Below are 24,549 nucleotides of genomic sequence, written 5' to 3' on the forward strand. Positions count from 1 at the left end.
GTTGTAAAAAATTTCTAGGAACATGGCTAAAAGAGAAGTTATTAAGCTTGGAAAATTTAAGGATGTCTTGGACCATCATGATTGCCTCTGCTGATGGTGATTGCAATTTGCAAGCTCTTGAATAGTTGTACGCAATCACCTAGAAACATGACGTTCTTGTATGACAAGCCCGTTTAACTTTTGAACACTAAAATTGCCTATATGCACCCAAAAAAAAAGACCAAGAAAAATACTGTAGAGAAAAGTCGTGGGAAGTATCGTTGAACAAACAACATGTCTGACATCTCCAACCATATGTGTGTATATATTTTCTCATAACTCAAGACAATGGCGTAGAGGGCAAAAGAGAGAGAGAGAAAAAAATGAGAAGTTCACCAAACTACCACCATCCTTACACCTTCGTCTTCGTCGTCATTTTGTTTCCAGCTTTAGCTGTCTCTTACAAAACACTGTCGGCGACAGAATCTCTCACTATCTCAAGCAACGAAACTATTGTATCTCATAACGAAACCTTCGAGCTCGGTTTCTTCACTCCAGGATCAAGTTCTCGTTGGTATCTCGGGATATGGTACAAGAAAATCCCCACCAGAACCTACGTGTGGGTTGCTAACAGAGACAACCCACTGTCTCATCCCAACGGATCTCTCAAAATATCTTCAGACAATAACCTCGTCATTTACGATCACTCCTCCAACACTCCTGTTTGGTCAACGAATCTAACCGTTGGCACTTTGAGATCTCCACTGGTGGCAGAGCTTCTCGATAACGGCAACTTCGTGCTCAGGCACTCCAACAATAACGAGTACTTGTGGCAGAGTTTCGATTTTCCGACGGATACTTTACTTCCGGATATGAAACTCGGCTGGGATAAAAAAACCGGTTTAGACCGAGTCTTGAGATCGTGGAGAGGTGTAGAAGATCCATCGAGCGGCGATTTCTCGACTAAACTCGAAACCAGAGGCTTCCCTGAGTATTACGTGTTCAACAAGGAAAGAATTATCTACCGGAGCGGTCCGTGGATCGGAAACCGGTTTAGCTGCATACCGGAGATGAAACCAGTTGATTACATGGTTTACACTTTCATAGCAAGTAACGAAGAAGTGACTTACTCGTACCAAATGACCAAACCCGACGTTTACTCCGTATTAAGCGTAAGCTACATGGGAACCTTACAACGACGGAATTGGATTGAGTCAGCACAGATTTGGAAACAGTTGTGGTACCAACCAAAGGACATATGCGACAACTACAAACAGTGTGGGAGTTATGGTTATGGCGATTCCAACACCATACCGAGCTGTAATTGCATCAAAGGGTTTGAGCGACGAAACGAGCAAGAGTGGGCTTTGAGAGATGATTCAGCCGGTTGCGTGAGGAAGACAAAGCTGAGTTGTGATGGTAGAGATGGGTTTGTGGTTGTGAAGAAGATGAAATTGCCGGATACTACGGCTACAGTTCTGGACAGAGGAATTGGGTTGAAGGAGTGTGAAGCCAAGTGCCTAAATGATTGTAACTGTACGGCCTACGCTAATACTGATATACGTGACGGCGGATCGGGTTGTGTGATTTGGAAGGGAGGGCTTTTCGATATCCGGAGTTATGCAAATGGTGGTCAGGATCTCTACGTTAAACTAGCCGCTACTGATCTCGGTTAGTTCTTTTTTTCCCGGGGTTTTAAGGGTTTTGTTTTAGTTGAAATTGTTAAAATATGAATTTTCAACTTAAAACTGATTAAGTTGATAAAAAAAAAAATTAATTGGTGATAAATAGATTAGCCTATCTCTCTTATATATTACTTAAATTTTTTTCCCGAAGACTTATTTGTCTACTAGAGACGACCTAAGTTAAGGTCAAAGCATGTGATATGACTGCTTATTACAAAGTTGAAGTAATTGCATTGAATATTTTGTGCTATTGATCTCAAGAGTTTCAGCTGAGAGAGCACGTAATTGTAGTAGGGGTGTGATACTAGGAAATTTCAGAATATAAATGTGGTTAAATATCCATTCAAATATTATCAGTTGATGTTTAGATCAATATATAAATCCATAATTTTTTTCTTCAAAAATTAATGTATTAAAATAATGTTAAAACTAAGCTCTATCAAATATTTCTTTCAAAATTGCATCCCTAAGCGAATCTACTGACTACTACATTAGTCACAAACAATATTTCAGCATTAGTATGGTTTGAGCTATAGATTCAACACCAAAACTATATTATATTTAGGTTTAGTATAATGTTTTATCATAAGTACAATGAAGTTTCTTTGGGTAGGGATTTTTTTTTAAAAATTTTTTGTGACAATTACGTATATGAAACTATGTGCCTCGTTTATATTGCAGATCATGTCAGGATAACAAGCCATGGAACAATCATAGGTTCGGGTATTGGAGTGACCATTTTTCTTCTAATAAGTATCATCATCTTATTCGGCTATTGGAAAAGAAAACAGAAGAGTGATATAACAATTCAAACACCTCGTGGTAAATCAGTGACTTTCATTTTCTTTTGTATCTGCAAATTTGGAAAGTTAAATGTCTTTTGTTTCTGAATGAAACAGTTGATCAAGTGAGAAGCCAAGATTTGCTAATAGACGAAGTGCTATTAACAAGTGAGAGATACATATCCAGAGAAAACAAAACAGATGATCTAGAGCTTCCATTGATGGAGTTTGAAGCTCTTGCCATGGCAACAAACAGATTTTCTGACGCTAACATGCTTGGACAAGGTGGTTTCGGTATTGTTTACAAGGTAAAAAATGATTCAAAAATGTACTCACAATTTATCACTGTACAAGGTTTCATTTTATTAATTATCAAACAAGTCTGTAATAGGGAATGTTACCTGATGGGAAAGAAATCGCAGTAAAGAGACTATCTAAAATGTCTTTACAAGGGACCGATGAGTTCAAGAATGAGGTCAGACTAATTGCAAGGCTTCAGCACATAAACCTGGTCCGGCTTCTTGGTTGTTGCGTCGATAAGGGCGAGAAGATGTTGATATATGAGTACTTGGAGAATCTAAGCCTTGATTCTCATCTCTTTGGTTAGTGACTCAAAACAACTTATGTTCTAACAATTTAACAGTTAACATGTTTCCAATTTTGATCGATTTGCAGACAAAATCCGACGCTCTAACTTAAGTTGGCAAAAGAGATTTGATATTACCAATGGTATTGCTAGAGGACTTCTTTATCTTCACCAAGATTCACGGTTTAGGATTATCCATAGAGACTTGAAAGCAAGTAACGTCTTGCTTGATAAAAATATGACTCCGAAGATATCGGATTTCGGGATGGCAAGGATCTTTGGACGGGATGAGACAGAAGCTAACACAAGGAAGGTGGTTGGAACTTAGTAAGCTATTTGTTCTCCAAAAAAAACAAAAGAGTTTTTTTTGTCTTAAATCCAGACTAAGTAGAAAACATCAAAACTTATGAATTTATTCTACCTTATGCAGCGGCTACATGGCTCCAGAGTATGCAATGGACGGGATATTCTCGATGAAGTCAGATGTTTTCAGCTTCGGGGTCTTGCTTCTTGAGATTATAACTGGCAAGAGGAGTAAAGGATTCTACAACTCTAACCGTGACAATAACCTCCTTGGTTTTGTAAGCTAAGAACAACTTATATTCGATATTGTTTCATAGTACATTATCGGTCATAACACTTAAAGAACGATTCCATATTTTTTGCGGACAGGTGTGGAGGTATTGGAAAGAAGGAAAAGGGATAGAGATCGTAGACCCAATCATCATGGATTCTTCATCATCAGCACTCCGTACACATGAAATCTTAAGATGTATACAAATTGGTCTCTTGTGTGTTCAAGAACGTGCTGAAGACAGACCAGTGATGTCGACTGTTATGGTGATGCTTGGGAGCGAAACTACGGCTATTCCTCAGCCTAAACGGCCCGGTTTCTGCGTTGGGAGAAGTCTTCTTGAGACTGAATCATCGTCAAGTACCCAGCACGATGATGATTTGACAGTGAACCAAATCACTCTCTCAGTCATTGACGCCCGGTAGATTGAACGTTACATAGACAATCTGTTTATATGCATATCAATTGCTATTTTGCTATGTAATAATTAATAGCGCAAATTTTACTACTTGATATTAAATAACTTGCTCTATCTAATGTAGTTTTGGAACAGAGTTATTACTGACTCGAAGAATTTGGATTAGAGAGAGAACTATGAAAAAATAGATAGATTTTTATATTCGAGTCTCCTATATAATAAATGAGGCATTAGCTAGATAAATCATTTAACACTAGTAGATGAATATATAAAAATAAGAAATTATTTGAAATACCTCTAATGAACAAATTGAAACAAGTTGTGGGACATGGATATTCAGTTACCCCCTCGCCACCAATATTGTCTAATGCTGATGAGTTGTTAGTTGAACCAGAGGTAGTTGCCACTAGATATGATGCATATCATAAGGACATTTGGAGGTTTTAGTGACCTGAAAAAATTTACCGTCACATGGAACTTCTTGGATGAGGCAAGACTCAATTCCCTACATTTACGCGTGAGGACAAGCTCGTTTTTTGTAATGGGAATATTGATATGCCACTAAAAGTATACATATCAAGAAAACTAAGGAAGATGAGCGCTGAAAGACGAGGAATAGAAGATGAGGTTGCAAATGTTTTATTCTAATTCAATCACACAGGGGTGGTCTAGTCACTAGTGGTAGGTGGATTACGGAGAGACTTGGGTTCAAAACAACCCATGATATTAAACATGTGTGGCTACGCGGATATGAGACCACACTTTAGATCTCATTTGAATATCCGGATTGAGAGTCCATCAGTGGATCAAACCACCATTTTATAGATTATTCTGAACCTCTCTATGCGTCTGGGATACTCACAAGACTGAACAAAAAGGAAAAAAATTCTAACAGTCAAGAGAATAAAAATAGTTAATATTGTAACCGATCCTTGAACTATAAAAGGAATCATAGTTTGTTTTTGCAATTCTTTATGCGTTTAGTGCATGCTGTTTGGGCTTGATTTCTCTGAGTGTAGAGATTCAAGGTTTGGAGTCTTCAAGTCGTTACGTTTTGGATTGTACTTGGTTACTTGAACTTCAGAGCAATAACGTGGTTGAGTTTTTGTCAAAAAAAAAATAACGTGGTTGAGTTCTTATCAGAGAACGTTCTTGTTGACTAGTGGGATTTGTACTCTGATTAGGCCTTTCATGTTAAAATCTGATAATTGGGCTAAAATTTATTTCGTTGTGGCCCAATATATCCACAGTCTTCTTTTTGATGCTCTGTATACTTTCAGAAATAGATGACAAGATATAGGAGGGAAAGGTCACTGTTTAAAATCAGACACAAACTAGGAAGATTCCATTAGAGAATCGTGGATATAAGAACACCCGTAAGGTTAAGTCAAGTACTATTTGCTTTACCATTACTACAAATTGAAGCTGGACTCGTTTGGTTGGTATACATTTATTGGGCAATAAATTGAAAACTAGAGAAGAATGATAATATTTGCTAGGTCAACTCTATAGTCAATGGATACTTCAAATACAAACAAGAAGACCAAGAAAAGTACTGTATGTAGAGAAAAGTCGTGGAAGTATTATCGTTCACACATTGAACACACAACATGTCTTTACATCTCAAGACAAAGATATGTTGTGTATAAATTTTCTCATAACTCAAGACAATGTCATAGAGAGTAATAAAGAGAGAGAAAAAAAGATGAGAAGTCATGTACCATACTACCACCATCCTTACACCTTCTTCTTCGTCTTCATTTTGTTTCCAGCTTTGGGTGTCTATGCCAACACACTGTCGCCTACAGAATCTCTCACTATCTCAAACAACAAAACCATTGTATCTCGTAACGAGACCTTCGAGCTCGGTTTCTTCACTCCAGGATCAAGTTCTCGTTGGTATCTCGGGATATGGTACAAGAAAATCCCCACCAGAACCTACGTGTGGGTTGCCAACAGAGACAACCCTCTATCTCGTCCCAGCGGATCTCTCAAAATATCTTCAGACAACAACCTCGTCATTTACGATCACTCCGACACACCTGTCTGGTCAACGAATCTAACCGTTGGAGCTTCGAGATCTCCAGTGGTGGCAGAGCTTCTCGACAACGGTAATTTCGTGCTGAACAGTAACGATCCAGAAGGGTACTTGTGGCAGAGTTTCGATTTTCCGACAGATACTTTACTTCCGGATATGAAACTCGGTTGGGATAAAAAAACCGGTTTGGACAGAGTCTTGAGATCCTGGAAAAGTGTAGAAGATCCAGCAAGCGGCGATTACTCCACAAAACTCGAAACCAGGGGGTTCCCTGAGTATTACGTATTCAACAAGGAGACAATTATCTACCGGAGCGGTCCATGGATTGGAAACCGGTTTAGCTGCGTACCGGAGATGAAACCAATTGAGTACATGGTTTACACTTTCATAGCAAGTAACGAAGAAGTGAGTTACGCATACCACATGACCAAACCCGACGTTTACTCCACGTTAAGCCTAAGCTACACCGGAACCATACAGCGACGAAACTGGATTGAGCAAGCACATGATTGGAAACAGTTATGGTACCAGCCAAAGGACATATGCGACAACTACAGACAGTGTGGTAATTACGGTTATTGCGATTCCAACAATTTGCCTAACTGTAACTGCATCAAAGGGTTTGGGCTAGAAAATGGGCAAGAGTGGGCTTTGAGAGATGATTCAGCCGGTTGCGTGAGGAAGACGAGGCTGAGTTGTGATGGTAGAGATGGGTTTGTGGCTGTGAAGAGGATGAAATTGCCAGATACTGCGGCTACAGTTCTGGACAGAGGAATTGGGTTGAAGGAGTGTAAAGCCAAGTGCCTACAAGATTGTAACTGTACGGCCTACGCTAATACTGATATTCGTGACGGCGGGTCAGGTTGTGTGATTTGGAACGGAGGTCTTTTCGATATCCGGATGTATCCAAATGGTGGTCAGGATATCTACGTTAAACTAGCCGCTGCTGATCTTGGTTAGTTCTTGACTTCTTTCTCCTATGCGTTTTAAGGGTTTTGTTTTAGTTAAACTATTAATATAGATGAGTTTCTAATCTAAAATCAATTGATGATAAATGAATTGATCTATTTTTTATATTATTTAAAATCTCTTTCATTTTCAATGTGGAATATTTAGTCTCTAATAGAAATGACTTAAGTTAAAGTCAAAGCATGTGATATGACTGCTTTCTACTAAGTTGAAGTAATTTCATTGAATATTTTGTGCTATTGATCTCAAGAGTTTCAGCTGAGAGCACGTAATTGTAGCTAGGGCTGTGATACTAGGAAATTTTAGAATATAAGATATGTGGTAAATATCCATTCAAAATATTAAGATATCAGTTGATGTTTAGATCATTATAAATTTATAATCCTAAAAAAAATTTCTTCAAAAATTAATGTAATAAAATAATGTTAAAACTAAGCTCTATCTAATATTTCTTTCAAAAGTGCATCACTAAGTGAATCTACTGACTACTATATTAGTCACAAACAATATTTCAGCATTAGTATGGTTTAAGCTATAGATTCAACACCAAAATTATATTATATTTAGGTTTAGTATAATGTTTTTATCATAAGTAAAATGAAGTTTCTTTGTGGAGGGATTTTTTTTTTCTGACAATTACGTATATGAAACTCTATGCCTCGTTTATATTGCAGATCATGTCAAGATAACAAGCCATGGAACAATCATAGGTTCGGGTATTGGACTGGCCATTTTGCTTCTATTAAGTATCATCATCTTCGGCTATTGGAAAAGAAAACAAAAGAGATTTATAACAATTCAAACACCTATTGGTAAATTATGACTTTCATTCTCCTTTGTATTGCTGTAAATTTGGAAAGTTAAATGTCTTTTGTTTCTGAATGAAACAGTTGATCAAGTGAGAAGCCAAGATTTGCTAATAAACCAAGTGGTACTAACGAGCGAGAGATACATATCCAGAGAAAACAAAACAGATGATCTAGAGCTTCCATTGATGGAGTTTGAAGCTCTTGACATGGCAACAAACAGATTTTCTGTCGCTAACATGCTTGGACAAGGTGGTTTCGGTATTGTTTACAAGGTAAAAAACGATTCAAAATGTACTCAAAATTTATCACTCTACAAGGTTTCATTTTATTAAATATCAAACATGTCTGTAATAGGGAATGTTACCTGATGGGAAAGAAATCGCAGTAAAGAGACTATCTAAAATGTCTTTACAAGGGACCGATGAGTTCAAGAATGAGGTCAGACTAATTGCAAGGCTTCAGCACATAAACCTGGTCCGGCTTCTTGGTTGTTGCGTCGATAAGGGCGAGAAGATGTTGATATATGAGTACTTGGAGAATCTAAGCCTTGATTCTCATCTCTTTGGTTAGTGACTCAAAACAACTTATGTTCTAACAATTTAACAGTTAACATGTTTCCAATTTTGATCGATTTGCAGACAAAATCCGACGCTCTAACTTAAGTTGGCCAAAGAGATTTGATATTACCAATGGTATTGCTAGAGGACTTCTTTATCTTCACCAAGATTCACGGTTTAGGATTATACATAGAGACTTGAAAGCGAGTAACGTCTTGCTTGATAAAAATATGACTCCGAAGATATCAGATTTCGGGATGGCAAGGATCTTTGGACGGGATGAGACAGAAGCTAACACAAGGAAGGTGGTTGGAACTTAGTAAGCTATTTGTTCTCCAAAAAAAAAAGAGTTTTTTTTGTCTTAAATCCAGACTAAGTAGAAAACATCAAAACTTATGAATTTATTCTACCTTATGCAGCGGCTACATGGCTCCAGAGTATGCAATGGACGGGATATTCTCGATGAAGTCGGATGTTTTCAGCTTCGGGGTCTTGCTTCTTGAGATTATAACTGGCAAGAGGAGTAAGGGATTCTACAACTCAAACCGTGACAATAACCTCCTTGGTTTTGTAAGCTAAGAATAACTTATATTCGATATTATTTTGGTGTCATTATCGATCATATCACTAAAGATTCTATATATATTTTTGTTGACAGGTGTGGAGATATTGGAAAGAAGGAAAAGGGATAGAGATCATAGACCCAATCATCATAGATTCTTCATCATCAGCACTCCGGACAGTACATGAAATCTTAAGATGTATACAAATTGGTCTCTTGTGTGTTCAAGAACGTGCTGAAGACAGACCAGTGATGTCGACTGTTATGGTGATGCTTGGGAGCGAAACTACGGCTATTCCTCAGCCTAAACCCCCCGGTTTTTGCGTTGGGAGAAGTCTCTTTGAGACTCAATCGTCGTCAAGTACACAGCGCGATGATGAATTGTCAGTGAACCAAATCACCCTCTCAGTCATTGACGCACGGTAATTTGAACGTTACCGAGACAATCTGTTTATATGCATATCAATTCTATGTATAATACTTAATAGCGTAATTTTTACTATTTGATCTTCGATATATTTTATATATAATGTTAATCATGCGTGAGTCCTGAGTCTTAACCTATATAAAGAGGCAAACAAACGAAAGAGTGGTAGACCAAGGACAAGGATAAAGCATGGTAGATGAACGGAAAATCTTCAAGAGCACATATATATAAAGCGCAAATCAGAAGTAGCGTAAAGTATATCTCCCACACACTAGGGGATAAACAAGAGAATTTAAGACAACACTTAAGGTTAAATCAATTACCATTTGTCTAGTGACACAATGGATAAACTTCTTAATCAAAACGTGTAGTAACTTGGGAGTTTGTTTTACTGTCACCCCAAATTAAAGTTGGGTTTGTTTGGTTGATACACAATAACGAATTGAAAACTAAAGAAGAGTGGTTTTATTTGCTAGGTAAAGTCCATAGTCAATAGTATTTCAAATACAAACAAGAAGACCAAGAAAGTAACGTAGAGAGTAGTCGTGTACGTTCAACAAAAAGACCTTCAAAAAAGAAAAAGAAAAAGAAAGTAGTCGTGTAAATACCGTTCACACATCGACCACACGACATGTTTAACATCTTGAAAGATATGTGTGTATAAATTTTCTCATAACTCAAGACAAAGGCGTAGAGGGTAATAGAGAGAGATGAGAAATGTACCAAACTACCATTCTCCTTACACCTTCTTCTTAATCTTTGTCTTCATTTTGTTTCCAGCCTTCGATGTCTCTGCCAGCACTATGTCAGCTACAGAATCTCTCACTATCTCAAGCAGCAAAACCATCATATCTCGCAGTGAAATCTTCGAGCTCGGTTTCTTCACTCCCGCGTCAAGTTCTCGTTGGTATCTCGGGATTTGGTACAAGAAAATTCCTACCAGAACCTACGTATGGGTTGCAAACAGAGACACCCCTCTCTCTCACTCCAAAGGATCTCTCAAAATATCCGACAATAACCTCGTCATTTTGGATCATTCCAATAAACCTGTTTGGTCAACGAACCTAACCGGAGGAACTGTGAGATCTCCTGTGGTGGCAGAGCTTCTCGATAACGGTAACTTCGTGCTCAGACACTCCAACAATTACGAGTACTTGTGGCAGAGTTTCGATTTTCCGACAGACACTTTACTTCCGGAGATGAAATTGGGTTGGGATCTTAAAACCGGAATGAACAGATTCTTGAGATCCAGGAAAACCCCAGATGATCCATCAAGCGGGGATTACTCGACTAAATTCAAGACCATAGGGTTCCCGGAAGTTTACGTATGCAACAAAGAGTCTATAGTGTACCGGAGCGGTCCATGGGATGGAATCCGGTTTAACGGCATACCGGAGGTAAGACCAGTTGATTACCTAGTTCTAAATTTCTCAGCGACTGATAAAGAAATAACTTACTCATACCATATCACAAAAAGCAACATTTACTCGATCTTAACCCTAACCCCGACCGGGTTATTACAACGATCAACTTGGGTCGAGAGGTTACAGAGTTGGAGACCATTATGGTACTCACCAAGGGATATATGCAATAACTACAAACAGTGTGGGAGTTACGGTTATTGTGATTCCAACGCTTCACCAGTTTGTAACTGTATCCACGGGTTTAAGCCAAGAAATAAGTGGGATCTTAGAGATGATTTCGATGGTTGTGTGAGGAAGACGAGGCTGAGCTGTGACGGTACGGATGGGTTTGTGAGGTTGAAGAACATGAAGTTGCCTGATACTACAAAGACAATAGTGGACAGAGGAATTGGGACAGAGGAGTGCGAGGCACGTTGTCTAAAAAATTGCAATTGTACGGCTTTCGCTAATGCGGACATTCGTAATGGTGGATGGGGATGTGTGATTTGGACCGGAGATATGTTGGATATGCGATATTTTGCTGAGGGAGGTCAGGATCTCTACGTTAGACAAGCCGCTGCTGATCTCGGTTAGTTCTTTGTCATTTGCATTTTAAGGGGTTACTAGATTTTGACCCGCGCTTGGAAAGCGCGGGGTTGTTGGATTATATTATAATACAAAGTTTTATTATATCGAAAAACATAATTTTTAACAGCTATATAATCTACAAATTAGTTTATTTGAGATTTTATATGTACACTTTTATGTAAGTTTCTTTTCGACATGAGAATTATATCCGGATCAAAAAACAAACCGAACAGACCCAAAATTATAGGTTTAGTTCAGGTCCAGAGAAGATAACCTATTGGGTTTTTTTTGACCCGCATGTCTTTGTTTGAGTCCGGGTCCTACCCTAGACCCGATCATAAATATGTGTTTATTAGGTATATTTGGATATTCCGAATATGTTTCCGGTATTATGGATATTGTTTTTAAGTTTTTGGTTTACGATTAGAGTTTTGATTTCAGGTAAATTTTTCAAATTAAAAAAAAAATTGGGTATTTGGATAAAATTTTGGATATTTTTCAGTTCATCGTGTCAGATTTTGAATAAGATTTTAAATTTTTAGGTATTTGAATTTTTTTGGCATTTGTTTGGAGTTTCAAATACTTTTCGTGTTTCGGATATTTTTCAGATTTTTCATATATTTCAAATTCTTTTAGGATTTTAAATACCCAAACAGATGTGGACCCATTACGTCCATATCAGGTCCAACAACCTTTTGATATAGATTTTTAACGTTATTGTACAAAAACATGGTTGATGAAATATTTTTCTGAGTAAAGGTATCATAAGAAATAATATTAAGATTTGTTAAAAATATTTAAAATATTGTATGTTTAGAATGATTAATGTATTATCAGAAAAATAATAAATAGTCATACATAACTCCAACAACTTTTTTATATTAGATTTTTTAAAACACTTTCCTTTTTAATAGTATTGATTCGTTTTAAGTGAAAAGTATATAAAAGTATAATATCTAAATAAATAATTTTCAAAATTTTGAATAATCAATTCTGATATCGTGAAGTTAGGTTAGCTTTAATAGAACCAATGAATTTCTTCATTTTTGTGAAGGTAACATGAATATTCAGAAAAATTATTTTTAAATATGAAAATATTATCAAACTATAGACGGTTGAAAGTTTAGTATATGATATGAGATTTTAGTGGGAAAGTTTATATATGATATGATTACTTTATTATAAATGAAAGAGGAAGTTAGAATGTACACATATATGTCTTGTAATTTATCTTGCTTTAAATCATATATTATATGATAAAAGTGATAATATAAAACATTAGTTTCAATACTTTTACGATTAAAAATCAAAATGATAAATATAGTAATAGTAATGATTAGGATTTAGGAGTGAGATTTAAATAAATAAAAGAATTGACTAAATTATTGTTAGAGAAATATATGGTAACATATTGTTAGTATAAATTTAAGGTAAGACCAAAAAATAATAAGTTAAATGAAAGGGTCCAAACAACTTTTATAGGTAGATTTTTTTAGACTCCTTCCCTTTTAATAGTATTGATACGCATAAATAGTAATCATTTAAAAAAAAATCAAAAAAAATAGAGAAATAATTTTAAATAGTTTCAATTTTTTTCCTAAACTAGCTTTTAAAGATCAAAATGACCAAATTAGGTTTAAAATAAATAAATATTAAAAAACATCAATAATTTTTTTGATTTTTCGATTTATTATCAATTTTTTTTTTTCAATTTGAAAAACGATTTTGAAAAAATCTTAGATTCTGAATTTTATATCAATTTTTTTTTTTCAATTTGAAAAACGATTTTGAAAAAATTTTAGAAAAACGATTTTGAAAAAATCTTAGAAAGACTTTCTTGACCTTGATATCTAAATTTTCTTAAAAAATTGATATCTAAACTATATAACAATATTATACATATCTAAAAAATATCTTGGTAAAAATATATTTTCTAAAAATAAAAACATATGTATAGTTAAACGTAAAATTTGTAATATTTTTTTTGTTGTTGTTGTTTTAGTTAAGATACATCAAACTGAATAAAATTTATTATTATTATTTAACTAGTACACTCATCTTCAACTGATCAACCAAAGTATTTTACAACAAATGAACTCTATCTTTAAAAAAAATGATTAGTCATTTCTTCACGACGATTAATAGCACTAGTTACAATTTCAAATATTTAATTATCTATAAAATTCTATATGATAAATATTGTCTTGGATTTGTATTTGTATTTGTTAAGATACACTTACAACAATTTTTGATAATATATATACACAAAATTGTTACATTGAAAGGTGATGTTTGTGTGTTATTAGAATATTTTAATAATTTGACAAAATTATAAGTATACATAAATGCAGGTCCATGTAACAATTGACTTAATGCCATGATACATTTTTCAAAAGTTATGTTTTCACATTAACAAATGGAGAGATAATACATTAGCAAATTCGAAAGAAAAAAACTTTATTAAATAATCTGTAAGAAATGTCTTATCAAAAGTTTTGGGGGAGGGATTTTCCTTTTCTGACAAGTAATAGAAGAAAAATACATTTTTTAAACTAAAAGAAAAAAAATACATGCTTCGTTTCTATTGCAGATGACAAGATAACCAACAATGGAAAAATCATAGGTTCGAGTGTTGGAATGAGCATTTTGTTTCTGTTAAGTATCATTATTTTCCGGTTTTGGAAAACAAAACAGAAGAGAGCCACAGCAGTTCAAACACCTATTGGTAAATAAATAGCTTTCATTTTCTTTATTTCGTCTGTAAGTTTTGATAGTCAAAATGTTCTTTTGTTTCTGAATGAAACAGTCGATCAAGTGAGAAGCAAGGATTCGCTAACGGACGAAGTGATAGTAACAAGAAAGAGTTACATATCCAGAGAAAGCAAAACAGAGGATCTAGAACTTCCATTGATGGAGTTTGAAGCAGTTGCTATTGCAACAAACAACTTTTCTGACGGCAACAAGCTTGGAAAAGGTGGTTTCGGTATTGTTTACAAGGTAATGGTCATGCACAACGTATTCAAGATCTATCATTAGTTCACTGTACAAGGTTTCATTTTACCATAAATGTGTCGTAATAGGGAATGTTACCTGACGGGAAAGAAATCGCGGTAAAGAGACTATCGAAAAAGTCATTACAAGGGACCGGTGAGTTCAAGAACGAGGTTAGACTAATTGCCAGGCTTCAGCACCTAAACCTGGTTCGGCTTCTCGGTTGTTGTGTCGATAAGGGAGAGAAGATGTTGATATATGAGTACTTGGAGAATCTAAGCCTTGATTCTCATCTCTTTGGTTAGTGACTCAAAACAGCTCATTTTTTTCTAATAATTGAACATATTTGGGGATAAGTTAACATGTTTTGGCTTGTGATCGATTTGCAGACAAAATTCGGCGCTCTAACTTAAGTTGGCAAAAGAGATTTGACATCGCCAATGGTATTGCTAGAGGACTTCTTTATCTTCACCAAGATTCACGGTTTAGGGTTATCCACAGAGACTTGAAAGCAAGTAACATCTTGCTTGATAAAAATATGACTCCTAAGATCTCCGACTTTGGGATGGCGAGGATCTTTGGACGGGAAGAGACGGAAGCTAACACAAGGAAGGTGGTCGGCACTTAGTAAGCAATTATTCTCCAAAACAACAAAAGAGTTTTTGTCTTAAATTCAAATTTAAAAGAAAACCTAACGTATGTGTGTTTATTCTTTGTTATGCAGCGGTTACATGTCTCCAGAATATGCAATGGATGGGATATTCTCGATGAAGTCAGATGTTTTCAGCTTCGGGGTCTTGCTTCTTGAGATTATAAGTGGCAAGAAGACTAACGGATTCTACAACTCAAATCGTGACCTTAATCTCCTCGGTTTTGTATGCTAAGAACCTCTTGATTTCGATATTTTTTGCAGTTATAGTCTGACGATAACACTAAGAAATTCCATCTCTTATGCGAAGGTGTGGAGATACTGGAAGGAAGGAAAAGGGATAGAGATAGTAGACCCAATCATCATAGATGATTCATCATCAGCAGTACTCCGGACACATGAAATTTTAAGATGTATACAAATTGGTCTCTTGTGTGTTCAAGAACGTGCTGAAGACAGACCAGTGATGTCGACTGTTATGGTGATGCTTGGGAGCGAAACTACGGCTATTCCTCAGCCTAAACGGCCCGGTTTCTGCGTTGGGAGAAGTCTTCTTGAGACTGAATCGTCGTCAAGTACACAGCGCGGTGATGAAGTGTCAGTGAACCAAATCACCCTCTCAGTCATTGATGCCCGGTAATTTGAACGTTACCGACACAATCTATTTATCCATTCTCAAAAGAAGGAGTTTTTAGGCTATTCACACATATTAAAAATACAATAAATGTTTATAATCAAATTTATTATTTATTTTATTATACAATTTTTAATGACTATCAACCAATGATATTTAGTCAAATCAAATATTCTCATTAATATTTCTTAAAAATATACAAAAATACTTTATAAGTATAAGAAATTTATTTTATGGAACAAAAAAAATATAAAAAATTGTATATTTTGGAACTGAGAAAGTACTTAATAGCTCAACTTTTGCTATTCGATCTTTGATGACTGACTCTATCTAATTTAGTTTTGGAATAAAGTAATGCCTCATTCATTCTCAGCTTACTTTATTTGCAAGCTCATGAGCTCAAACACTTTTAAACAAGATTACAACGACCAAGAGAGACATCTAAAACGCAGAAGACATATCTAGCCATCCAAGAATGCCAGAGACATCATATTACCATGCACCAACAAGCATGAAGATCTTCATTTTCAACTTAACTGTAACGCCCAAGCGCCCAATGGGCCACCCATGTCCGCTCACTCTACCCATCTGACGGGCAGTGCATTGATTTTCCAAGGTCCAAAAAACTTGTTTACTGATCTTGTAATCATCACATGACCGTTCTCCGTTCTTTGCCCTCACTCACACTGTATCGCGAATCACTTCCAAATATGTCGCCAATTCTTCCAGTATTCCAGCTCAAGCATGCTTAACTCTGGAGTTCTAAACGGATGTGTTACGGAAAAAGTACGTCAACTTTGTTGAAATAAGTAGCCAAATCAATCATCTTAATTCTTTCCATATATCACAACTCGAGATGTTACATTAACATTTTTGGATGCATTCAAACTTGGAGAATTTTTTATAACCGCCTGATAACTAAACCAGAAATGTTTTGGATCATGGATCAATATGGTTCGTCCAGGTTCAATGTGATTTAATAGATATGAGATTTAACCTATCTATTAAGTTCAGTTAAAGAATAAAAGTACAATAAAATCTAAATGTTTCGGTAAATTACAATTATTTGTACTAAACATTACATATGTTTATTCAAAAATGATTTTATAATCGAAACAATAAATACCAGATTTCTAATCATCTCACTCTTAAGGATTTTCCATGAGAGATGATATTTAGTGCTTAATGCCAATAGTATTGTCATCATTAATAACCAAACTTTTAGCGATGTTTCTTAGCTTATGTTTAAGAATCTTTCCGTTGCCGTTCTTAGGTAGTTCTCCCATGAACACAACCCTCTTCGGACACATAAAATGAGGCAGATTCTCACGGCAATACTTAATCAAATCACCTTCTCTTGTCATGAACTGATCATCACAGTCTCCTTGACCAGTCTTACGCTTTTCTAGAACAACGAACGCACAAGGGGTTTCACCCCACATAGGGTGAGGCATGGCGACAACAGCGGCCTCGAGCACTTTCTTATATTTGTAAAGAACATTCTCAACTTCAATACTGTTGATGTTTTCACCTCCCGATATGATAATATCTTTGGACCGATCTTTGATCTGTATGTGACCATCGGGATGGATCACACCTATGTCTCCCGTGTGGAGCCATCCGTGTTTAAACGCTTCAGATGTAGCTTTCGGATTCCTTAGATACCCTTTCATTATGCTGCTTCCTTTCATGACAATTTCTCCCATTGTCGTCCCATCGCGTGGGACACTCTCCTGGGTTTTTTTGTTCTTTACGTCAACGTCAGCTAGGGCTAAGATGCCTACCCCTTGTCTTGCTTTCATCTCCATCTGTTGCTTCTCTGGAAGTCTGTTTTAATTGAGTAATATAAATGTTAAACCAATCTTAATAACATTTATCATGGTTGTAAGTTCAAAATAACTTCATCATTTCAGTTTTTTTTTCAATTTCAATCCTTTTGAAAAGTGAAATTTTGCTTCTTTTTTTTTTTTAGTAATTGTGAACAACAGGAAAATCTGATGCTGTAAATAGAGTTATAAATTTGTATTATTACCTGTTCCACTCGTCATGCCACTCACAAAAGAGAACAGCACCAGTGGCCTCCGTGAGCCCATAAACATGCAGCACTTCAAACCCGAGCCGCTGAACTTTCTCTACAAGGGCAGTAGGAGGCGATGAACCTCCGGTCAAAACCTGAACCGGCTTTGACCTTTGTGACATGTCAAGTGAATTTCCTTGAACCAGAATGTTTAAGACTGTAGGAACACAACACATATGCGTCACGCCGTGCGATTCTATGTTCTTATAAATCTCCGGGGCAGACACATGCCTTATACAGACGTTGGTGCCTCCACGTGCTGCCACTGACCATGTGAGATTCCATCCATTGCAATGAAACATAGGCAGAGTCCAAAGGTAGACCGGGAACTTCCCCATCTCCCAGCCCATAATCACGCTTAGAGAGCTCAAATAAACTCCACGGTGGCTGACCACCACACCTTTTGGTTCGCTCGTGGTACCCGACGTGTAGTTTAACGAGATCGGATCATGCTCGTTTTGAATACGGAACATGCGTGCAACCGAGGAGGACGAAGGTTCTCCCCTACGGATGAGCTCTTCGTAGTCTAACTGATCATTGGACGAAATCCTTTTAGGGCGATCGGGCTCGTCAATGAAAATGACCAGCAGGTTCCGCTGCTCTTCATCTGGTAGTAGATGGAGCGTGGCTCTAGCTAAGGTCTCAAGGTTGCGGTCTACGAATAATATCTTGGGCTGTGCGTGGCGGAAGATTGCGGCGATGGATTTTGCGTCAAGGCGGGTGTTGATAGGGTTTAGGACAGCTCCAGCCATGGGAACAGCGAAGTGCATCTCATATATGGCCGGTATGTTTGGGGCCAGAACGGATACCTAAACACATTTTTTAATGTCATGTCTCATATCCAAGTTAAAATGAATATAATTATTTCTTATATTCAGATTTGTTTTCTAACACCTACTGTACACTTTGAACAAATTTAAACAAAAAGATTTGTTGGAGAGAGAGAGGAAGTGACATACGATATCATTCTTGGCGATGTTAAGAGATAGGAGAGAAGCAGCTAGACGACAGCAACGGTCATAGGTCTGAGGCCAAGTGAAACGAGTTTCTCCATAGATTATGGAAGTCCTATTTGGATAACATTCCGAAGCTCTCTTCAAGAACGTTATGGGCGTTAGAGGAGCGTTGTTTGCTTCACATAACGCCAGATTGTCCATCTTGTTCTTAGTTTGTATTTATATTTGTGTGTTTGTGTGAGGGAAGAGGGATTATACATGTAGATCTTATATAAGCGCGATGGACAATCTATTTGATCGAGCATTTATTATTTCCTCGAGGCCATAGAGTTAACATACATTAGGAAATAATTAATGCACGATAATAAATGTTTTAACTTTTCTCACTAAAACACTTTTCTATAACCTATCATGAACCAATATCTTATAGAAAATTTAAATATATGAAATTATTTAATCTTGAATTGGTACCTTTTATTAACATTAACTCAGAACATAAAATAAAAACTAGAAAATCCATAAGATTAAGCTAATAGGAACACAGTGAGTTTCAAATAGAAGTTAATAAGGGGTATCTCCAACCCTATTACATACATTTTTACTCCAAAATAGAATAAAACAGAGTATGAAGTATTAAATGTTGCAACCTAACTTTCTAATGGAATTTACGCTATAAATGGAGTAATCTATTTTTTTTGTTTATTATTCTATTATAGAGCGTAAAATAGAGTTGAGTTAAAACATTTTTACTTCATATTCTCTTTTATTCTGTTTTAGAGGAAAAAACAAAATTTTACATTGGAAATGCTTTAAGTATACACTAGACATCAACATTTTCTAATTTTGTAAGACCAATGAAAACTGAAGATGAGAAGGAAAGAGGTTCGAAGAGATTGAGAAAAAACCGACCATAAGGACTTCTGATGAAATGCTAAATTTATTGGTTTTCTTCTCAATTTTTTGTTATTTAAAAAAAAAAATATATGTATCATATATTGGACTAGAAATATGATCTGGTCCGCAAACCTAGGACACCAAAATTTCAAATTGGACAGTTTCCCTAGCAATTTGTCCACTCCTACATACAACCTTGATAAAGATAAAATCATTTTAAAAAAAAACTCAAGATGTTTTCCCATACAACCGTGGAGTGTCCATACAATTCATTTATTGTTTGAATCGTTCACATGCCTTTCCAGTATGAACATTAAAACCATATACCGATATGGAACCCCGAAGCTCAACGTGAATGAAACAGTAGTATATGTTTTTCTAAACTAGTACGCACTACAATGAAACATAAATTCATTACATTAACTACGGCATATCTACCATTCACTACAAGAAAATAGACGATTCCTGATGGACAAATCCGTCGGAAACAAGCTATCGACAAAGTCGTTTCTTCATATATATCTCGTCGGGAACAAAAAAATCCGTCATTTTAGAGCGATGGACACATCATATAAATAACTTATGTTGGCTTTTGAAAAATATCATGGTGTTAGCACTAAATTAACAATGATTAGATTAAAATCATCGTTATCTGTTGATAAACTTATACAATGTTCACAACTCGTTCTAAATCCGCAACGTGAAAATCAGATAATCCACAGTACCAAAATAGTCTTTACAACATAAAACAAGGACTATATCGTCGTTAAAAGTTGTTTGAAATAGGCGAACCAATTATGTCTCCAACATAAAACCAGACTCTAACAATGACTTTGCCTTGTTGTCAAAAGTAATTTATTCGAAATATGCAAACCGTGTTTGTACTTATAAGTATCATACCAAAACTTAAATGAAGACCATTATAGTTGTATGTTGTTTCCGTAAAATACAACATATTTCACGTGTGATTACACAAGGAATTAAAACTGGCTATGAATAAACGTAGTTTATCAAATATTGTCACATCAGAAATCTTAAAAAGTTTGAAATCGCTAACAATGCAATCGAATAAGATGTTCTATGTTTCTTGAGGGGAGTGGGAGAGGGAGGGGAAGACCAGAGAACCGTGAAGGTATAAAACATCATCCGCAAGCTGGAATGATAGGAACTAACGGCAATGATGCGTCTCTATCACACATATCCGAACTAATGTCTATGACTCCTTCGCCCTGCCATGTTTATTTTATGAGGGTAAGAGATTATGCAACTTAAAGCCAAAAACAATTAAAATAACCTAAAATAATATGTACTTGAATTCAAATTCAGGTCATTCGGTTATATATGGATTTTGTGATCGGCCACTGGCCCTCTGTTTGTAATGCACCAGGCCCTAATTTAAGCTGATTCTCATAAATGTTAATAAAATATGACAGGTTTGGGGGCAGTTCCTGATAGAGCCAGGGGTGGACGTACCGAGTCACGTGCCCCCGTCTCATTCTTCTTCATTTTATTAAGGAATTAAGGTTAATCAAATGACAGTGCCTCCTACCTAATTATAAAACATTAAAAAAAAAATTATATGCCCCCGGTTAAATACAGATCTAGATCTGCCCCTGGATAGAGTCAACTATATACAGGATAGGTGGACACGCCATGTCTTTCCTCTAATACTAGTCCAGCTATAGCTTTGGTCCACCATAATTTTTCTCGCTTGTATGGTCGTGTAGTTAAAAAATCATTTTTGTTTTTATTTTTCAAAAAAAAATCAGTATATCATCCACTTTTGGTCGACCTAAAAGTGGTGTTCCAAAGAAAAAAAGTTAGTAGAAAATTCTGTAACTAATTCTTTACCTAAGAAGAGAGTTTCTAGGCCGTAATTCAGACTGACCTTTAGGACATGTGAAAAAGGCTATATTTTCTTACTATTTTTTTAACTACTCAAGACGTTGATAGTAGTCTTAACTATAATTGAAATCGTAATAGAACGACTCAAATACCTTCCCTCAACTAAAATGGTGTGATCCTTCAAAAACTCACCATAAGTTGGTATTTTATAACCAATTTTTAAAATACCAGTTTTAGATTATTTATATTAAAAACTGAAATTTTAGTTTCCAACCATTCAAAGACCTTCGTTACCTTGGCAATGTTTCTAAAATAGGAGGTTGTGTAGTTTCCAGTTGGAAACAAGGCTTCAATCATGTCAGCCAGTACAAGGTTTGGTTGCGATATTGCTCCGTCATGCCAGTCTTCTCATTATCAAAACACAAAACAGGGTTTCAGCTAAAATCAATAGAAACTAAACAATGTCTTAACACTTTCTTACCAAGAGTTGTTCCCTTTCTAACTCTTTTGTCATATCTCCAGATGCTCTGATTAAACGCAAAACATGAGTTATCCTCCAGGTTTATGTTATCCAAGAATGTTTTCTTTGTGTAATTCTGAGGTTCGGACGATAGCGTTTCATCGATCACCGCATCCACAGTCTGTTAAATATATTTTCTTTTTAGTCTAAGAAAAAAGAGCTTCTCTGGTCATCAGGAAAATAATAGCAGACACGCTTACGCATAAAATAGCATGGAGTGCTTCCAAATCATCAGGATCAGAGACATTGTAAGTGATCTTGTTTATAGATTTGTCGATATTCTCACCACCCGCATCTTCTACAAACTGTTTTAATTGTGTGCATGATGTTCAGTTTGATAGGTGTTTCCAAATTTTCACATGAAGAATTGAAAGTGCCGAAAGCTTAACTGCATACCTTTAGCTTATGTGGTTCCTTTGTAAAACCCCAAACACCTCCCTTCAAGATGAAATGTAATTGCTGTTAGTATAAAACCATAAATACACAATTCTCTTTGAATTATACAAAACAGGACCCTAATTCTTCAAACATGACTCCTAATTACATTTTCCTTAGAAATGGTTTTTAATATGTACATAAACCACGAACCAAGGCCGGTCATGGACATTAAAGCCAAGTGAAACATTTGCCTATACTTCCAAAAATTTTGAAGAAAATTAAGTAGAGAAAAAGTCTCCAAATTTGAAAAAAGATTATTAAAACTTTCACTAAATCGTCTACAACCTCGAAAACTTCAAGACCGGTCTTGCATAAACCCCAAATCATTCTTCTTCTTTTTTAACACTAGAAGATTAGATTATCATTCAAATGAGGATTACACAATATTTAAACTAAAGCCAGTGAGTTATCAAAACTCCCGGAGTCATAAGCCAGCGGAAGAAGAACCCCAAATTCTTCTAAACAAAGGTTTACAGCATAAATATACGTCAGAGATAAAAATTGCTTAAACCTCCTCAAGATAGTTTAAAACTGTCCCCATAAGAAAGTATAAAAAAATATTTCATACATTTTTATCGTACTCCATCCAGGCTACAATGGGTTTGAAGGATGTGGTCCTTTTAGCTGCCATTTGAGACAAGCAAGTATAGCTTGCTTTGACCTGCAAGGCTCCATAACAAACTTTATAGACAACAAGTGTTGGTGGTAGGCATATTTTGTAAAGAGAAGTGCGGATTATCACTAACCGCATCGTAGACTTGATTTGCTTTAGTTTCAAGATTGGCAAAAGCACCAAGGAATTTAATCCACTCGGCTCGCTAATTCAAGAATACAAAACCAGCATAATTTCAAATCAAAATGTGAAAAGTTTCACGTTTGGTTAGATCTAGATATATTCAAAGATAATAATAATTATAGGCACCTGAAGAGGTGTGCCTTCGCTGAGTGGAAAAAAGTTTGCAAAATTGCATGTCTGAAGTTGATCAGTATCACTGATGAAGTGCGCTGCAAACTGAGACACTTCTTCTGCACCTTTTTCAAACTTAACTACTTCCCCTGCCTCAAGCAGTTTTAGAACACACGGTGAAGCCACCGCGTCTGATGTTATTCCCTTCAAGCTCCCTAGTAATCCAAGTAGCTGCGGATATAGCCATAACATTTGTTTTTATAAACATCCTTACTAAATTACATTTTTGGCCCATCCTGAACCGTGATCCTAAAGTCGTTGATTTAACACAAACCAAATCTTTAAATTAGGTAGAAAAAAAGTGCTTGCCTCAAAGAAAGAAACCGGAAGGCCTCCTGAATAAGAAAAAAAGAGAGATCTTAAAAGGCAGGCCCGTTTAAAACAGAGGAAAGAAAGCAGGGGAAAATAACGGAGCATACCTTGAGAAGATTGAGTGTCTACTGAGTAGTTAAGAAGTGGAATCACATAGGATTTTATCCTGGAAGTACAATACTTTGTCCGAACCGCCATTCTAGAAGTGTTCTACAGATATTACTTTTTCATTTCAGTCACAAATGATATATTTGACAACAAAAAAAAAGACGATATGATGAGTAAATGCAAGAACCTGAATGAGGAGATAACTCTTGCCATCAATAGCATTCTTGATGACTTTGAAGGTTTGTCCATAATATATATGGAAATTATCAGCATCTTCTACCTTTGAAATGCTTCCCACTTTTACATTGTTGGAAGCTCCGTTTGATTCTCTGGCCACCATGCACAACAATACTAACAATAGTACCAGAGGCCAAGAACAAAAAGGCGATGAAGACATTATCACTGTTAATTAGGCCAGGTGATGAAAAAAGAAGATAAAATCAACTAAACCCTTTTGGAATTTAGATTGGTTTTCCTTGATGTTTGTAGTCGGAGAGAAAAAGAGAAATATTGTTTTATTTTTACTTTTTTTTCTTGGTAATAATTACTTTGTATATGCTGCAAATTCTGTTGGAATGTACTTTTTGTTTTTTAGTATGATTTTAAAACAATTCTAGAATTCAGATGGAATATTTGCGTTACTCCACTTCCCTGAGACTAAATTTATATGCAACCACTATTATTTTATAAACACAAGTACCATGCTACATTCTTCATTTTATACCTTTTTCTTTATCTTAATTTAATGTCTATTTATGTGGCCAATTTTATTATCTCTCCT

General features: G+C 35.9%; 5 protein-coding genes across 8 annotated transcripts; 3 read left to right on the forward strand and 2 right to left on the reverse strand.

Annotated features, from left to right (window-relative positions):
* Positions 1-161: 161 nt before the first annotated feature.
* LOC106426266 (receptor-like serine/threonine-protein kinase SD1-6) lies at positions 162-6,284 on the forward strand. Its single transcript, XM_022689073.2, has 7 exons — positions 162-1,650; positions 2,346-2,486; positions 2,564-2,754; positions 2,838-3,048; positions 3,122-3,359; positions 3,463-3,613; positions 3,705-6,284. Exons 1-7 carry the CDS (start codon positions 363-365, stop codon positions 4,029-4,031), a joined length of 2,547 nt encoding a protein of 848 aa, XP_022544794.2. The 5' UTR covers positions 162-362; the 3' UTR covers positions 4,032-6,284.
* On the forward strand, positions 5,672-9,498 carry LOC106426264 (receptor-like serine/threonine-protein kinase SD1-6). Of its 3 annotated transcripts, XM_013866976.3 has the most exons (7): positions 5,674-7,017; positions 7,706-7,843; positions 7,922-8,112; positions 8,195-8,405; positions 8,479-8,716; positions 8,817-8,967; positions 9,056-9,498. In XM_013866976.3, the coding sequence occupies exons 1-7, from the start codon at positions 5,730-5,732 to the stop codon at positions 9,383-9,385; spliced, it is 2,547 nt and encodes an 848-aa protein (XP_013722430.3). In that variant the 5' UTR covers positions 5,674-5,729; the 3' UTR covers positions 9,386-9,498. The 3 variants fall into 3 exon arrangements, with proteins under 3 accessions (XP_048591911.1, XP_013722430.3, XP_048591912.1); XM_048735954.1 differs by lacking the exon at positions 9,056-9,498 and having other exon boundaries at positions 5,672-7,017; positions 8,479-8,702; XM_048735955.1 differs by lacking the exons at positions 5,674-7,017; positions 7,706-7,843; positions 7,922-8,112 and having other exon boundaries at positions 8,479-8,702.
* Positions 9,499-9,718: 220 nt separating this feature from the next.
* LOC106426206 (receptor-like serine/threonine-protein kinase SD1-7) lies at positions 9,719-15,797 on the forward strand. Its single transcript, XM_022689074.2, has 7 exons — positions 9,719-11,378; positions 13,968-14,102; positions 14,184-14,374; positions 14,458-14,668; positions 14,758-14,995; positions 15,093-15,243; positions 15,328-15,797. Exons 1-7 carry the CDS (start codon positions 10,097-10,099, stop codon positions 15,655-15,657), a joined length of 2,538 nt encoding a protein of 845 aa, XP_022544795.2. The 5' UTR covers positions 9,719-10,096; the 3' UTR covers positions 15,658-15,797.
* Positions 15,798-15,977: 180 nt separating this feature from the next.
* Positions 15,978-20,301, reverse strand: LOC111199499 (benzoate--CoA ligase, peroxisomal-like). The gene is made up of 3 exons (XM_022689596.2): positions 18,688-20,301; positions 17,684-18,537; positions 15,978-17,478 (listed from the first exon to the last, which is right to left on the reverse strand). Exons 1-3 carry the CDS (start codon positions 18,883-18,885, stop codon positions 16,827-16,829), a joined length of 1,704 nt encoding a protein of 567 aa, XP_022545317.2. The 5' UTR covers positions 18,886-20,301; the 3' UTR covers positions 15,978-16,826.
* Positions 20,302-20,475: 174 nt separating this feature from the next.
* Positions 20,476-24,298, reverse strand: LOC106426213. Of its 2 annotated transcripts, none has more exons than XM_013866927.3 (11): positions 23,956-24,298; positions 23,768-23,870; positions 23,658-23,683; positions 23,304-23,519; positions 23,128-23,199; positions 22,950-23,042; positions 22,340-22,381; positions 22,144-22,248; positions 21,905-22,064; positions 21,718-21,827; positions 20,476-20,807 (listed from the first exon to the last, which is right to left on the reverse strand). In XM_013866927.3, exons 1-11 carry the CDS (start codon positions 24,163-24,165, stop codon positions 20,721-20,723), a joined length of 1,224 nt encoding a protein of 407 aa, XP_013722381.3. In that variant the 5' UTR covers positions 24,166-24,298; the 3' UTR covers positions 20,476-20,720. The 2 variants fall into 2 exon arrangements, with proteins under 2 accessions (XP_013722381.3, XP_022544796.2); XM_022689075.2 differs by having other exon boundaries at positions 23,768-23,859; positions 23,956-24,041.
* Between the last annotated feature and the right edge of the window lie 251 nt (positions 24,299-24,549).

This window comes from Brassica napus, chromosome A7, assembly GCF_020379485.1.
Source record: "Brassica napus cultivar Da-Ae chromosome A7, Da-Ae, whole genome shotgun sequence".
Taxonomy (NCBI): Eukaryota; Viridiplantae; Streptophyta; class Magnoliopsida; order Brassicales; family Brassicaceae; genus Brassica; species Brassica napus.